Source organism: Oratosquilla oratoria, chromosome 4, assembly GCF_046742065.1.
Source record: "Oratosquilla oratoria isolate Oo_2021 chromosome 4, ASM4674206v1, whole genome shotgun sequence".
Classification (NCBI taxonomy): domain Eukaryota; kingdom Metazoa; phylum Arthropoda; class Malacostraca; order Stomatopoda; family Squillidae; genus Oratosquilla; species Oratosquilla oratoria.
The window spans coordinates 76,549,869-76,564,868 of record NC_134780.1 but is presented as its reverse complement, the minus strand read 5'-3'; the positions used below and the strand labels follow the sequence as shown (position 1 = coordinate 76,564,868).

General features: G+C 40.4%; 1 protein-coding gene across 1 annotated transcript in view; it reads left to right on the top strand.

The window, feature by feature from the left end:
- Window positions 1-7,737, top strand: part of LOC143024921 (arylsulfatase J-like) — a 21,324-nt gene extending 13,587 nt beyond the window's left edge. Inside the window, exons 5-11 of the mRNA XM_076184387.1 lie at window positions 1,107-1,219; window positions 1,748-1,806; window positions 2,083-2,187; window positions 3,528-3,714; window positions 6,410-6,716; window positions 7,013-7,092; window positions 7,407-7,737. Coding sequence (XP_076040502.1) covers window positions 1,107-1,219; window positions 1,748-1,806; window positions 2,083-2,187; window positions 3,528-3,714; window positions 6,410-6,716; window positions 7,013-7,092; window positions 7,407-7,591 — 1,036 coding nt within the window. The 3' untranslated portion in view covers window positions 7,592-7,737. The remainder of the gene's footprint in view (window positions 1-1,106; window positions 1,220-1,747; window positions 1,807-2,082; window positions 2,188-3,527; window positions 3,715-6,409; window positions 6,717-7,012; window positions 7,093-7,406) is intronic.
- The last annotated feature ends 7,263 nt before the right edge of the window (window positions 7,738-15,000 follow it).

Here is a 15,000-nt window from a genome sequence, read left to right as displayed (position 1 = left end):
CAGTAAGTACGATTACATGCTATTTGGAAATTCGTTAACAAAAGTGGATTGTGAAAAGGATCTCGTTGTAATTATTAGTTACGATCTCAAATCATCTAAGCAGTGTATTTCAGCCTCTGATAAAGCAAATAAGGTCCTAGGACTGGTTGCGCCATCTTTCGATTTTCATTAACAAGATGATATAAATCGTTAGTTCGTCCACATTTGGAATATGTCGTTTCCGTATGGTCACCGAATCTCGTTAAGGACATTGACAGATTGGAAAAAGTATAACGACGAGCCACAAAACAGATTCCAAATATAGAAAATAAACCACACGAAAATCAACTAAAACGTATGAATCTGTTTTCCCTAAAAGAGTAGACTCCGGTGACTTGATACAAGTCTTTAAGATTCTAAAGAGAATTGACATCAAAAGTGACAAAAATTTCACACTGAATGAGAATCGGACAAGAAATAAAGGTCTCAAACTGTCCGGAAATAGATTTAATTTGGAAGTGGGTAGAAGCAACTTCGCCAACCGTGTAGTTAATGAATGGAATAAACTTCCTGCAGAGGCAGTGCAATGTAGTTCAGTTCGAAGCTTCAAGATTCGTTTAGATAAACACCTAAGCAAGATGCTGTAATGCTTGCCATTTATTTTATATTTTTTATTTATTCGTTTTATATTGTCTGCTTATTATTTCTTTGATTATCATCTATTATTGTCAGTTTATTATTTACTATTTACCTGTTTGTTTATTTAACTTTACCTATTTATTTTTTATTTACTTATTTTATCTATTATATTTTTATTAATTTATCATTATTATTTTTTTCATCCGACCTAGTTATGAACCAAAAGGTCTTCTGTCGGCATGCTCGTCCTTTGTAATACTTTGTATGTAGACGGTGACAATATTGAGAACGTAGTTATGTAGACGGTAACGATATTGAAGACGTACTGATGTAGACGATAATGATATTGAAGACTTATTGATGTAGACGGTGATGATATTGAAGACGTAGTGATATAGACGATGATGATATTAAATGTGCTGTAGATTACATCGACTATAAATGACGAAGACGGTTTTGTCAGCTATTGTTGTCTCGTTTTTTTGCAGGTGGCACCTCGGATTTTGCGACTGGGCTTACACACCCACCCGGCGTGGGTACGATACCTTTTACGGGTTGCTCCTTGGGTCTGGAGATTACTACAATCACACGCGATTTAGCGGTAAGCCGAAAAAAAAGGATTTTATTTCTAAATAGGTTTGCTTATAGCTTATCTTCAGTCTAAACTAGATGAAAAAAAAAATTCAGATATTGGTACAGGCGTTCTTTGATCGGTATGCAATACGATTTCTTATTTGTTGTATATAATTCATCTTTATTTTTGTCACTAGATGTGTGTCTTCTTGGGGGTGGGGGGGTTAATGGATCAGGTACTTGTTGGTTCCCACTTTGGTTTGTCTTCGGGCATAGCCTCTCGATGCCCCCCAAAACCACTACAGAAACACCACACACAAGCACACCACACACAGGTGTGCACAAACACAGACAGATGTGCACGAACACACACAGATGTGCACAAACACACTCAAGTGTGCACGAGCACGCACGCACACACGAGCACGCACACACGTAAGCGCGCGCGCGCGCACACATGCACACAAACGAGAACCCTGTGCGTAACTCGACCCAAGGGTCGTTTGTCCCCTATATTTGGATCCTGACGATCAATTAGAAAATCTGAACCTTTCAGGATACGATTTCCGTGACCAGGATGAGGTTGACATGACGGCTTTCGGAAAGTATTCAACCGTAAGTAGTGGTTGTTGTTACAGTAGTAGGAAAACCCGAAGCGACACTTAGACTATATATGCAAATTGAATTTCACAAGTCTTGTTTCAACGTGCCACATGGAGTACCTGTATCAGTTATTTTCATGTGGTATTTTGTCTTTGGAATTTGTAATAGTCTTTGATGTGGAGACTACGTTTATTTTGTTTAATTGATTTTATGCGTACTTTGGGGCTATCAAAATAGCTAGATTCGTATGTGAGTTGTCTGAATCTAAATTGTTATTTTGTGTTCCAGAATCTGTTTGCAGATCGATCAGTGGAGATCATCAAGAAAGCCCGAGCCGAAGGGAAGCCCTTCTTCCTCTCCACCTTCTTCCAGAACATCCATGGACCACTCGAGGTGAAGCTCGTGTTCTGTCTGTGTAAATACTAGGTAAAACACGCGCACACACACACACACACACACACACACACACACACACACACACACACACACACACACACACACACACACACACACACACACACACACACACACACACACACACACACGTACGTTCCCTGGTACCACTACTGCAGTCCGGATTCGAATCCCGCCCAGGGCTGAAATAATTTCAGTATCGCTGGGCTGCGGGTTGTTACTCCAACTTTCGTGGGCGGGAGTTGGGCGGGGGGGTTGTGAGTGTAAGATCACAGCATTACCCATAGATCGGTCATGTTTGAGATATGAGCTCTCTTCCGGAGGGGAAATAGCTGTCGATCACGAGTCCAACACGTGATCCAAGACCATCGTGAATCTCTCTCTCTCTCTCTCTAACACACTCACACACACACACACACACACACACACACACACACACACACACACACACACACACACACACACACACACACACACACACACACACACACACACACACACACACACACACACACACACACACTGTCCACCAGTTAGTGTCGGGTCGCAATACAGTGATGCTGAAAATTTCAGCCACGGGCGAGACTGACTCTGTTAAATTGTCGCGTGCTGTACCACAACACCATCAAACTGTGTGTGTGTTAGTGCGCGCGTGTATTTAATTCAAAACTCGCATGATTAGGGGCTTGGAATATCATGAATGTTTAAAGTATCCTACGGTCTGTGTTCGGTTGATCAAACTACCCGACTGTTACACTAGATTATGCTGATGAGTGTGTATGTTACTTTCTTCATATTTCTTTTTGTTCTACATATATTCGTATGTCAGAAAGTCGTGACTCTGAAATTGACGTCGATTAGAATAGTCTTCTTACATCTTAAAAATTCAACTCCGTCGCCTCCATGCAGCCCAGTGGGGCTGACACTCTGTCCCCGGACCGGGCCGGAGATCTCTTATCTTTTTTTATTCGGCTTCCTCCCCCCCCCCCCCAAATTCACTAGGGGATATCTGGCAACTGCTCCCCTCGTATTACTACAAGGCGGTGACATAAAAATATTCCCTCACTTGTACAACAACCTCATCCAATGCATCTTCCAAGAGCTATGGGAGGGTTATTGTTGCCGGTTGCTCTGGGGTTGCGGGTTTCCCGTCCGTAGGGTTGCATATCTAGATGGAGTTGAAGCTTGAAAAAAAAGGGAGGGGGGAGATGATTCGTCCTGCCGTCCATCTCGCGGGACCATCACGGGCAAGTACCTGTTCTGGGTCTTCCTTCGTGTACCAAGACTATTAACCCTCGCCTTTTCATTTCGTTCATTAGGTCCCTCAAAAGTATGTTGACATGTACCCCAGTACCATGGCCTACAAGAAGCGGGTGCTGCTCGGGTCGATGACCGCTATGGATGATGCCGTAGGTCAGATTGTCCAAGCCCTTAAAGATGAAGATCTTTTCAATAACACCATCATCGTCTTCTCGGGAGATAACGGAGCACCTTCTGGGAATAAAGGTGATGTATTGAAGAAATGATCTGTGTTGTTTGGATTTGGATTTACTTGCGGGGTGATCTAATAGAAGTGTTCAAGTGGATCAAAGGCTATAACAAGGGTGATGCAAACAAGGTCACCATAATAAAACAATAGGGCAGGACTCGCAGTAATGGGTATAAACTGGACAAATTTAGATTTAAGAAGGAAATAGGCAAGAATTGGTTTACTAATAGGATGGTCGATGAATGGAATAAACTTAGTAACCATGTAGTAAGCGCTGAAACTATCAGTTGTTTTAAAAAACGATTAGACAACTTTATGGATGGGGATGACAGGTGGTGATGGATACGGAGCTGCCAAGTGTAGGCCTTATGGTCTTTTGCAGTCTCCTTTATTTCTTATGTTCTTATGTTTAGGTAGGACGGGGGGAGGAGGACCTACACTGCCAGTATAGTCCAGATTACTCAACTTGTTAATTATTTAACGTAGAAGCCACATTAAGATGGCCGGTACAACATTGCAATATTTCTTTAAGCTGGTTGTGGTCCCGCCTGGAGTCTGTCTCGGGTTTATTTTTTCTTTTCTTTACATGGCACATGTACGTTAACAAAAGTTTCAGGATTCACTTGAAAAATGTTTACATTAGTCTCAATTTCATTCCACTTTTTTTTTTTTCAAAAGTTACAAATTTCAGATTCACAAATCGGTAACAGGTATGGAAAAAGAAAATTCAGGATTCACTCACTTTATTGAGGATTTGAGTCTCAGGCAGCAAATTCTTGCTCCTTCACATTAGCTGAATTTTTCTAAACACTTCTCGCTGGCCGAGTAGGTTGGAGCGTCGCTACTTGTGGCAGAGGTCGAGGTAACGGCAGTTTGAACCCTGCCGCCAACGAGTTGGACCAAGGGCATAGTTCATTCAATTCCACGCTACAAAGTTCTCTGTAAAGAGCACCGCACTATCCTCCTGACAGTGGAAGTTAGCAATGTTAAACCGAATATTCGAATGAAGGAATGTGATGTTTTAAACATATTCTAGCTCAGTATCTTTAACGAAACTCGTGATAAGTCTATGGGAAGCTCACAACTGCGAATAAACAAAAATAAATAAATAAAAGGTGTACAAAAAATATATATATTCAAGTTAATAAAACACCAAGGCCTGACGGATGGCATCCAAGAATCTTGAAGGAAATTGAAAAAAATATTGTTCCGTTTTATTTATTTCTATCTGTCGTACTCGGAGATGTTCCAAGAGAATGAAAGTTAGCTAACAGTACCCCCGTATTTCAAAAGGGTGGCAAAAAGATCTAAACTACAGGCCATTAAGCTTAATCGTAGGAAAAAAATATGGAAACATAACACCATTTACAAAGAAACTTTAACAAGTGATAGCCAGCATGAATTCAGACAATCGTTCTTGCGTGATTAACCTATTCTATTCAACACAGCCATTTCAAATTATGACAAAATGTTAAATATATGTCATCCCCCACGTAAGACTAGTTGCTAAATTAGCTTCACACGGAATGAGTGGTATCCTATTAAGTTGGACTGGTAATTGGTTAAACGATCGAAAACAGTTGTTCTAGATGGAAAAATGTTACGAGCTTGTTCCTCAGGGTTCCGGTCTATTCATAGTATTTGATAAAGACCACGGACTGAAACGAGTATCCAAATCTGCTGCTATAAGTGTTCTGAATGGCAAATGATCACTTAAACCGATTAAATATTTAAAAAGACCGACTAAAGCAAGGGTTCTCAGCCTTACTTGGCCCATTTTAGTACAGTATATATTTATACCATATCAGTATAATTCCAGCCCAGGTGACAGGCCAGATAGGCCAAAACCTATAATTGCTTTCCTCACCGCGTAAACTGAATGTGGTCACAAATCACCCCCAGAAAACCCAAAATTCCCCCCTGGGGGTGAATTTCACCCCTAATGAGAACCCCTGGACTAAAGCAATGGTCTGAAAAGTGGCTAATGAAATTTATCCTAAACAAATTGAAAAGATTGCAAGTTATTTGGAAATTTGTCAACGAAAGTGGATAGTGAAAAGGTCTCAGCGTTTTGAAATTTTCTCAGTGTATTTCCGCCTCTGAAAGTAAACGAGATTTTAGACTTATTGTGCGATCTTTTAAGTCTCGTTAACAAGCTCTTAATTGTTAGTTCGCCCACATGTGGAATACGCTGTATCCGTATGACTGGAGGAAGTATAACGGCGAGCCACAAAACGTATTTTAAATCAGAAATAGATAGTATGAAAATAGATATGGATCTTTTTCCTAAAGTGTGGACTCAGGGGTGATTTGATACAAGTCTTAAGAGCTAAAGGGATTTGACATCAAGTCATGAAATGTTTGCACTGAATACGGATCTGACAGAAAATGATCTCAAATTGTCAAGAACTTGATTTGATTTGGAAGTGGGTAGAAACAACCAACAGTGTAAATGAATGGAATAAACTTCCTGCAAAGGCAGTGCATTGTAGTACAGTTCGAAGTTTAGTTTTTAGATAATACTATAATGCCTGCCTTATTATATTCTGATTTATCAATTCTAAACATCTTTTAATCGTTGTTACTTATTTTTCAATTTTTCCGCATTCGACCCAATTATATAGACCAAAATGTCTCCTGTCGGCATGCTCTTTCTTTATAATCGACATTTCTTCGGTGAAACTAACTCCGCTGTACCCTCTTTTTGTACAGGCAGCAACCTGCCCCTTCGAGGTAACAAGGGCAGTGTCTGGGAGGGCGGCGTCCGTTCGCCCGCCTTTATCCACTCTCCTCTCTTGGGCTCCGCGTACATCTACAATAACATCTTCCACGTGACAGACTGGTACAACACCCTCCTCGAAGCGGCCTCGAGCCAAGGGGAGAGTGTGACCTTCGCGAACGACGGCTTCTCCCACTGGAAGTGGCTTCTTCAGGAAGCAGGGGAAGCTGAGGCGCCTCGAGATACGATGGTCTATAACCTGGACTTAACAAAAACCAGAAGCGTTAAAGGAGCACTTAGGTACGTTTTTTGTGAATATGGAATCATAGCTGTAGGTTGAATTTTGATTGCTACATGTACGCCGCATTTTACTAGTTTCTTATTCAACGTTACTATCTCAGTACAGCTTGCGAGGATTACTATAACAGTAACTGCTAATGATTACCGGTAACCCTAGCATTAGTGTTGAGGTGGGTGATTTTGACCGTGGCAGTCAGCTAGAGCGAGTTTTTAGCATTAACTACAATATGGTGACAAGGGGTAGAAGGGACTGATACCGGTACCTAAGTTTCTTTTTCTAAACTGTCCTTCGACAGGAAAGGGCACTACAAGTACATCGTTGGTTCTCCGACCACCACAGATAAAAATACAGGACCATGGCTGTTCAACATTGATAGTGAGTAAACGTGTTCAACCACTACACAGCCAACTATACCCACACACAAAGCCGCTCAAGCACGCACGCCCACACACACGTGTAGATGTGCGTGCGTGCGTTCCCGTGTGGGTTTGTGTGTGTACGCGTTTCTGTGTGTTTGCATTTGCATGGATGCCTGTACGGGTGTGTACATATCCCAAACAACGAATTAAGTTCGTGATGAATGATATTACCCAAGGTTCGTTTTTCATATAGTAATATGGTAAACATAGGTTTAGTTTAGAGGCTGGTTCTGCCAAGTCGTACCAATTTGTCTTGATGTTTGCCATCAGGTGATCCGTACGAGTCTCAAAACCTGATGGAGATTCTGCCGGAGTTGGCCGAGTACATGCAGGCCGAACTGGAATTCTACGGCCAGGACGTGGCTACTAGGGACGAACCCGAAGACGATCCAGCCGGAGACCCCTCCAACTTTGGCGGCATCTGGTCCCCCGGATGGTGCACGCCCGAAGTGTAGCTGGAGGCCGATGATGTTCCAAGATCGTCGGACGCCGTTGCCGTTGTTGTTGTTTCTTCGAAAGCACTGGTTTCATGTTAACGTTGTATTCACCTCACCTTTCCGTTGAAAAGCACTTACATCTTCCAATAAAGTATAATGAACTATATTTTGTTTACTTTTTCACGAATGTGAAGGAAATAAAGTCGTATGTTATTGTAATACGTAGAAAATCTTCGACAACGCTCACCCTCTTTACAAATGTAGATAAACCAACTTGTCTGCGTCCCTTTCGTTTCATTGCTAATTCATGGCTGGGGCAATTTGATCAAATCTGGAGTTCTTTGGTATAGGAAGGGTGGCTGCATGGAATTTCGCTCGGAGAGACCCGGGCTTACCTATGAAAATAATGAAAGAAATCGTCAACTTCGCCGAGTTGTTTCAATTCAACAGATTGAGTTTCGCCTGTCTGTGTGCATGATCAATGAAATCAATGTTCAACTACACGAGTTCTCAAACTTAAATCTGAATTAAAGTGCAAACGACAACACAAAAGGGGTTCTCGTTTTCAGTGACCAAATTAAGTTGAAACCTGCTGCTCACCATAAACGTAAGTATTTACTAAAATTATGTGAAATTACGAATTATTGTCTGCTCTTTTGCTGGTGTTAAATTCGAGTCTGGTTTATGGGACTGTATGAGATGCTAGAACTGCAAAAACGACCCTTTACTTACAAATTAAGGTATTCTTTGCTTTTGTCGATCCAGTGAGAATTTTAGAAATCTGACAAGATTCTCCCCAAAATTAGTAAGTACGTTCCCAGCAATTTCTGGAACGTGAGAGACTTAACACCAAAGATAGGCAGATTTTAGCACGCGCGTTTAAAAGGGGTTGCCCACCCCTTCCGTAGGGAATTGGGACGACATATGTTCCCCATTGATGATTCATGTCAAAAAATGGTTTAGTCTTCTTTGTCAATATAAAGTGGGAGAATTTTACTAAACATTAGAGACAAGAGGTGAGCCAGTTGTTGTTTGATGACTATACTGCGTTTGTGTCTTGGTTAGGGGAAGGTCTAAAGAAGCTATTTGCGTAGTTCAGCCGGAGGAGAGGAAAGAGCTGAAAGTAAATGTGGATAATTTTTTCCACGATACAAAAATCAAAATTCTGGTATTCTTTATATACAAGAAAATTATCTAACTGTAATCTAAATACATAGAAAATATATATCACTCACTCTAAAAATCACATTAACGTTGCGAGAACTGCAGCGTGGGTCAAACGTTTTGTTCGTGACTGTACAAAGAGGGTGAAGGAAATATAGATGGATGGCGTGAAGATGGTTCCGACATCCATCTCACAGGACCTGCAAGACCACACATTTGGCCCCTCGAGAAGAAACAAGACATCTAAAGTACATACTACACTAAATGAAACTGAATAATTCCTATTATAGTTGATAGACTCCAACATGAGCCATTTGTCGTGACCGGGGGAACACCCATTGTTTACACAACTAGTAATGACCTACGCGTGGTGATCTTTCTCACTGCTAGTCTGCACGACTGTGATATTGGTTACACATTATTGTGGGATTAAAAGCTGCTCAGTAGTATGTATCTGATACTTTAGGATCTATATTGGGCGCCCCTACGTACCAGAACTACACATCATTTTGTCTGTGATAGAGGAAATATCTATTCATAGAAAAGTTATGCTACTTTATTATACTGCGACTATCCTTCATTTATGTTGTCCCCACACTCTCGATACTGCCCTGTACCACTTTGACTATTCATTCTCTTTTTCGCCGAACCCTGTGGTAGGGGAGAAGGAATACTGTCACCGAATTTTCCCGCAAGAGTCGTAAACGTGGACAAATACGGGGCGGGGATAGGACTAGACATCCTACTCCCTGTAGCCCCAAAGAGGACATTCCTTAAAAAAGCAAAGGCATAAGAGGGTCTTGGAGGAGTTTTACAACTAGAACCCTAAGGTTTGAGTCTTTTAATGTGTATGGGATATGGTACAGATGAGAGTAAAAGGGAAGAGATAGGCAGTATGTTTGCGAGAAAGTTTCACTCAGTGCCAACACATCCATCTAAGGTGAGTGGGAGGGGCGAGTTTGAGTTTGGGAGTGTAGTTGGAAGGGTGTCATGAGTGAAGAGAGGACGAGGGAGAGAAGGGGTGGCTATACTAGTAAGTAAAGAGATAGGTAAGAGTGTGGTGGAGTGGAAGTTTTTTTCAAGGTTAATGTGGATGAAGGTAAAACTGGAAAGGGAGATGTGGATGTTTGTAATTGCATATGGGGGGCATGGGCCTGGTAGTGAGAAGAGTGTAAAGGGAGACATCTTGGATAAATTTGAATTAGCATATAGAGGGTTTAGGAAGAAACGACAATGCAATGGTATTGGAAGATCTCAATACTAGGGTAGAAGATGAACCAACAGACGGAGTGGTTTGGAAGTGTGAAGTTCATGGAAAAATCGTAGTGGAGAGATGGTAATGTGTCTAGGAAGAGTTTATTATAGCAAATACAGTGTTTAGGAAGAAAGTCAAGAATAAGTACACATGGGAGAGGGTGGTGGATGGAAGATGGTAAGGTTTTAATGGACTATATAGTGTAGCCAGGTGAAGAGTAGAAAGATTTTTAGATGTACATGTTCTAAGGGGAGAGAGTGAGGGAATCAGATAATTTTTTGGTGGATGGTAAATTGAGAGTAGGGGATAGATGGAGAAAGAGGAAAAGGACAGAAGGTAGGGAGGTGCTTATAGTAAACTGCTTAAATGAGGAAGAAAAGGAGTATGAAAAGAAGCCGAGAGAAGAATGGCAGGGAGTGAAGGATAGAGTAGAACTAGGAATGGAAGGGGAATGGGGATATTTCAAGGAGGGAGTCATAAGGTGTGCAAAGATGGTGTATAGAAAAAGGAGGACGGTAGGAAATAGAAGGAAGGGTAGCGAGTGGTTGGATGATGAAGCAAAGAAAGTTGTAGAAAGGAAGAAATGAGCATTTACAAATAGGTTAGGGCGTCGTTACTTGCGGCGGAGGTAGAGATGACTATTCAAATCCTGCTCGGGGCGAGTTGAACTAAGGGCATGGTTCATTAAATTCAATGCTACAAAATTCACTGTAAGGGGCACCTTCCTAGCCTCCCGATAGGGGGGAGTTTGTGACGTAAAACCAAACCAATCAAAATCAAATCGCAAAGAAAAGAGAAGTAAAACATAAGATAAAGGAGGCAAAGAGGAGAGCAGATGTGAAATGAGGTAAGAGTATGACAGAATTTTTTAAAAAATAATAAAAATATTTTAGAAAGGAATTAAGAGGAAGAGGAAGCGAATCAAATAGAGAAGAAAAGGTAAAATGTGCAGATTGCGAGATGATATTGGAAGAGAAGGCAATAACAGGAAGATGGGCGGAGTACTTTAGAGAGTTACTAAATGTGGAAGGGAAAGGTTGTGGCAACACGCTGCCATTGCTGCAGTATCCCCTTAGTGTACATAGCTTTGCGATATAATAAAATTGTTAATCTTGCCGATCGTCTAGTCAAACTCCAAAGCCCCTACCTACCACGCGAGTATTGTTGAATATCTGTAGACACAAGCAAGAACATTTATTAGATGACGGACTCGCCGTTCTTGTCAGCAGAAGACGAGGCAAAGAGTTGTTAGTTTTTGTCTTCTGCAGAAGAAAGTCAGTGAATCAGTCACCGAGAATGATGTTTTCGCTAATGTCTGCAGACACTCTTGTGTGGTCGTGTGTACCGAACAGTATTGCCTTTTCTTTTTTCTCCCTTGTTGGAAACTTTCCATTTTCATTTCCTCGTTTTCTGAACCTGAAATAAAAAGAAATGTTATATAAAAACTGAAATTCATGGAGCTGTTAAAAGTGAAATGTACTGTACTAAAAACCTGATCTTTCATTCATGTGAACTTGTATTTGATTATAATTGAAACTTAGAAATGTTGATATGTTTGATTATAAAGTTTAAATTACTAAGACAGTCCATGGAAACGTATAGAAAGCCATTACAAATCAAAACAGATTCCAAATAGATTAACTGATGCAATCAGTCGGGTGTGAAACTAAATTGGATAAAACTGCCAAAGGATCAACTGAAAATTTGATTCCGAATTTAAGGTTTCACCTTCTTAGACACCTTGATTGACAATATTCGTGGATAACTCTTTTTTTAACTCCATCCTTAATTAGAAAAATATATGTGAATTCCGAAAGCAGATATCCAAAAGATGACTATTACTATGTCAGAATAGTTTCCATAGGCGAACTATTTTATTATGTTTTTATCCTGTATTCTACAAATTCCGCAAGTGTGGGAACGTTTCTACAGTCGCTTCTAAAAAATAACTGAAGACCTACATCTGTCGTACTCTTATCTATGGTGTATCATATCGTTCATACGCTTGGTATCCTCACACACAAAGAGACACTCAGCATCTTTGTTCCAACGGGAAAGATAAACCTTTCGTCAGCTGCAATCTATTCTTGTTGATGTCATTGTTGTCGCTTTTCTCGCCATCCTCGTTGTTGTTGTTGCTGACTAGTTTTCAGTGTCAGTTGACCATTATACTGCAGTTACTGAGGCAACGGATCACACCTGGTAGAAAATTTCCACTCCAGATATGGTATGGTCGTGTGTATATCTCGGGACAATAAATCAACATCTCTTCTCGAAGTAATTTATGGTCCCGACCAGAGGCTGGGAGTCTCCTACAAGACAGACCAGGGGCAACGGATTGACATGTTAATTCTACCAATGGTAAACAGCCGTCTGCTGAGTTTACTCTCTTGGTACGTCACAGGCAGTGTACAAGGTCCTCAATGGAGTCTAATAGATTTTTGTCTGTTTAGCTTGTTCCAAATCGTGTACTGGTTGTGTGTGGGAGGGAGGGGGGCGGTTAGCCCTTGAATTTTCAGACTCCTGGATAGCTAGAGCTCAGTCTGTGAGAATTATGTGTACTACTGCAAACCGGCGTCAAAGAAGGTCCTACACTAATGCAGCACAAGCATCAGTCTAATTGTTATCCCAGAGAGATCTATGGTACGACCTGTAGACTGTTGCCATCCACTATGGTGCTGGGGGTTTCATATCAGTAAAGCTTGAGACAATTTTTTCGTATGATTAAACCACCTTAACACTGTTCACACCTCGTCAACTTTCTTGGTGCACCAATTATTTAATTTCTTAATCACTCGTCCTGTCATACGTCACATTCTTCATATTTCTCAAGCATTTTCTGCAAATCCAAACGTCTGTTTCTTTTCACCGGACTTCAGACTAGATGTCTGCACAATACAAGATAAAATAATCGGTACCAATGCATTGACACAACCACATTCATTTTCAAGGACCTACACTTCAACACATGTTACTTTTCTTTCCTCTTTCACTTCATGACTCACGCTTATATTCACTTTTTCTGTGACCTCTGATCCAAGGGAAATAAAAAATATCAACCTCCTCGAAGAATTCCCAATACTTTCTTACTAGGGTTGGGTCTAAGTACAGGCGACACTAAGTTCAAGTATCTGGACATTTTCAAGAAAAATTAGCAGTACAACAATTTTGCTATCTACTCAAGTCCAAGTACTTAAAATAACAGACTAGTGCATTTACCAAATAGTATCGTCACAAAGTTTGCTAGAATCTACAGTATATAAATTTTGATTAGATGCAATATGCTTGTCGGTACTTTAATATACTTGGTATTTTTCAAGTACTTTGGGTCGAAGTACACGAAATCTGTATCCAAGTACAAACACTTGTAAATGTACATGAAAAACTGTACTTGAGTCCAAGTACAAGTAAAGGTAAAGGTACTTGTACCCAACCCTTTCCTATACTTGAACCCAACCCTGATTCTTACAATACATCCAACATTTTCCATCTCTTTCTCTTATACAGCTCATTATCTTATCTACATTCATTCGTATTTTTTGTCTTTAAACACACTTTCTAATACCATCTTTCACCGCTGCATCTTCTTTCCCGAATCAATCACTCGCGGTATCATCCACAAACAACAGCTGACTTAACTCCCATATAGGACCCTATCTCTTATCAGTCCCTATCCTGTCCCTGACATTCTTTAGTTTGCACAACTATCGCGTCATTAATGTATACACTGAACACATTTGATGACATCAAACATACCTGTCATAATCCTAATTTTACCGTACACCAGTATAACTTAATCTATTAGATCAAGGTTAAAAAACTGTACTTCTTTGAAGCTTCCCATCCCATACATGAGCAACACTTCCCACATTATCTCTGAACCCTATCATACACCTTTTCTAGACCCATAAACACCTGCCTCCATGATTATCTCATCGGTCCAATATTAACCCCAAATTTAGAAATGCTGCTTATCTTTGGTATAATGGTAACGCTATTACTGTTCTCTACTTCATCTATTGCATGCCTATCATTCAAGAGAAACACAATGTGGGGACGGATTCTTTGTTAGTACGTTTTACTTATTAGAGATTTATTAGAGTCGCACTTGATAAAGCTTTAACAAACGAAACGTCACACTTTATTTTCTTTTAATAGACTTTTTGGTAATAACAAATAAAAGGTCTATTATTCTACACATCACGTGACCCGACAGGTTAGCTTATCTCTTTCTCTTAGAGATTTCGGTAAAGTGTAACAACACGGCTCCTCCCCAGATCAATGGGGATTCATTTTAGTCTATTTCCCACACAAACTCGTTGGAATTTTCACTCAAGAGAAATGTATTAGCACATTTGTGAGTCACACAGAACCCACAAAAAGAAAAAATTAAGAGAACGCTAACTTCTATATTTCGGCTGCCAACTGGAGCCCTCTTCAGGAAAGTACGTAATTCCCTGAAGAGAGCTGCAGTTGGCAGTCGAAATATAGAAGTTAGCGTTCTCCCAAGATTTTCTTTCACTCCGACTGTGGGTTCTCTGTGTCGTTGGCATTTGTATAATTATCTTGATATTAGCTTTGATCATTTTTGTTCATTTGTATTTATCCACAAAATACTTCCACTGTCAGTTGTAACGTGAATGTAGGACAATACCTAGAGAAGACAGGAACAAGAATACAAGTCGGGTGTGCCTTAGTCCTCATGTGGACAAGGGAGACGAAAAAAAAACACCTGATAGACCCTAAAGTCAAACAAACTTGGTATGGAAACCTCTACTTCATACTAGGATTAGATATTACAATACTATTACTTGTGTAGAACTAATATGCTTATTAGTAAATTGTTAAACTTCATCATTGTGGATTTTAATCTCGAAATTTAAATGAAGGAAAGAAACCCGTATGGAATTAAAAAATGGGGGGGGGGAGGGAGAGGAAGGGCGTACTGTTATAAAAGAGTTTAGACATTCCCAGGCAGTTTTGTTTTGTTTTGTTTTTTCTTTTTTTT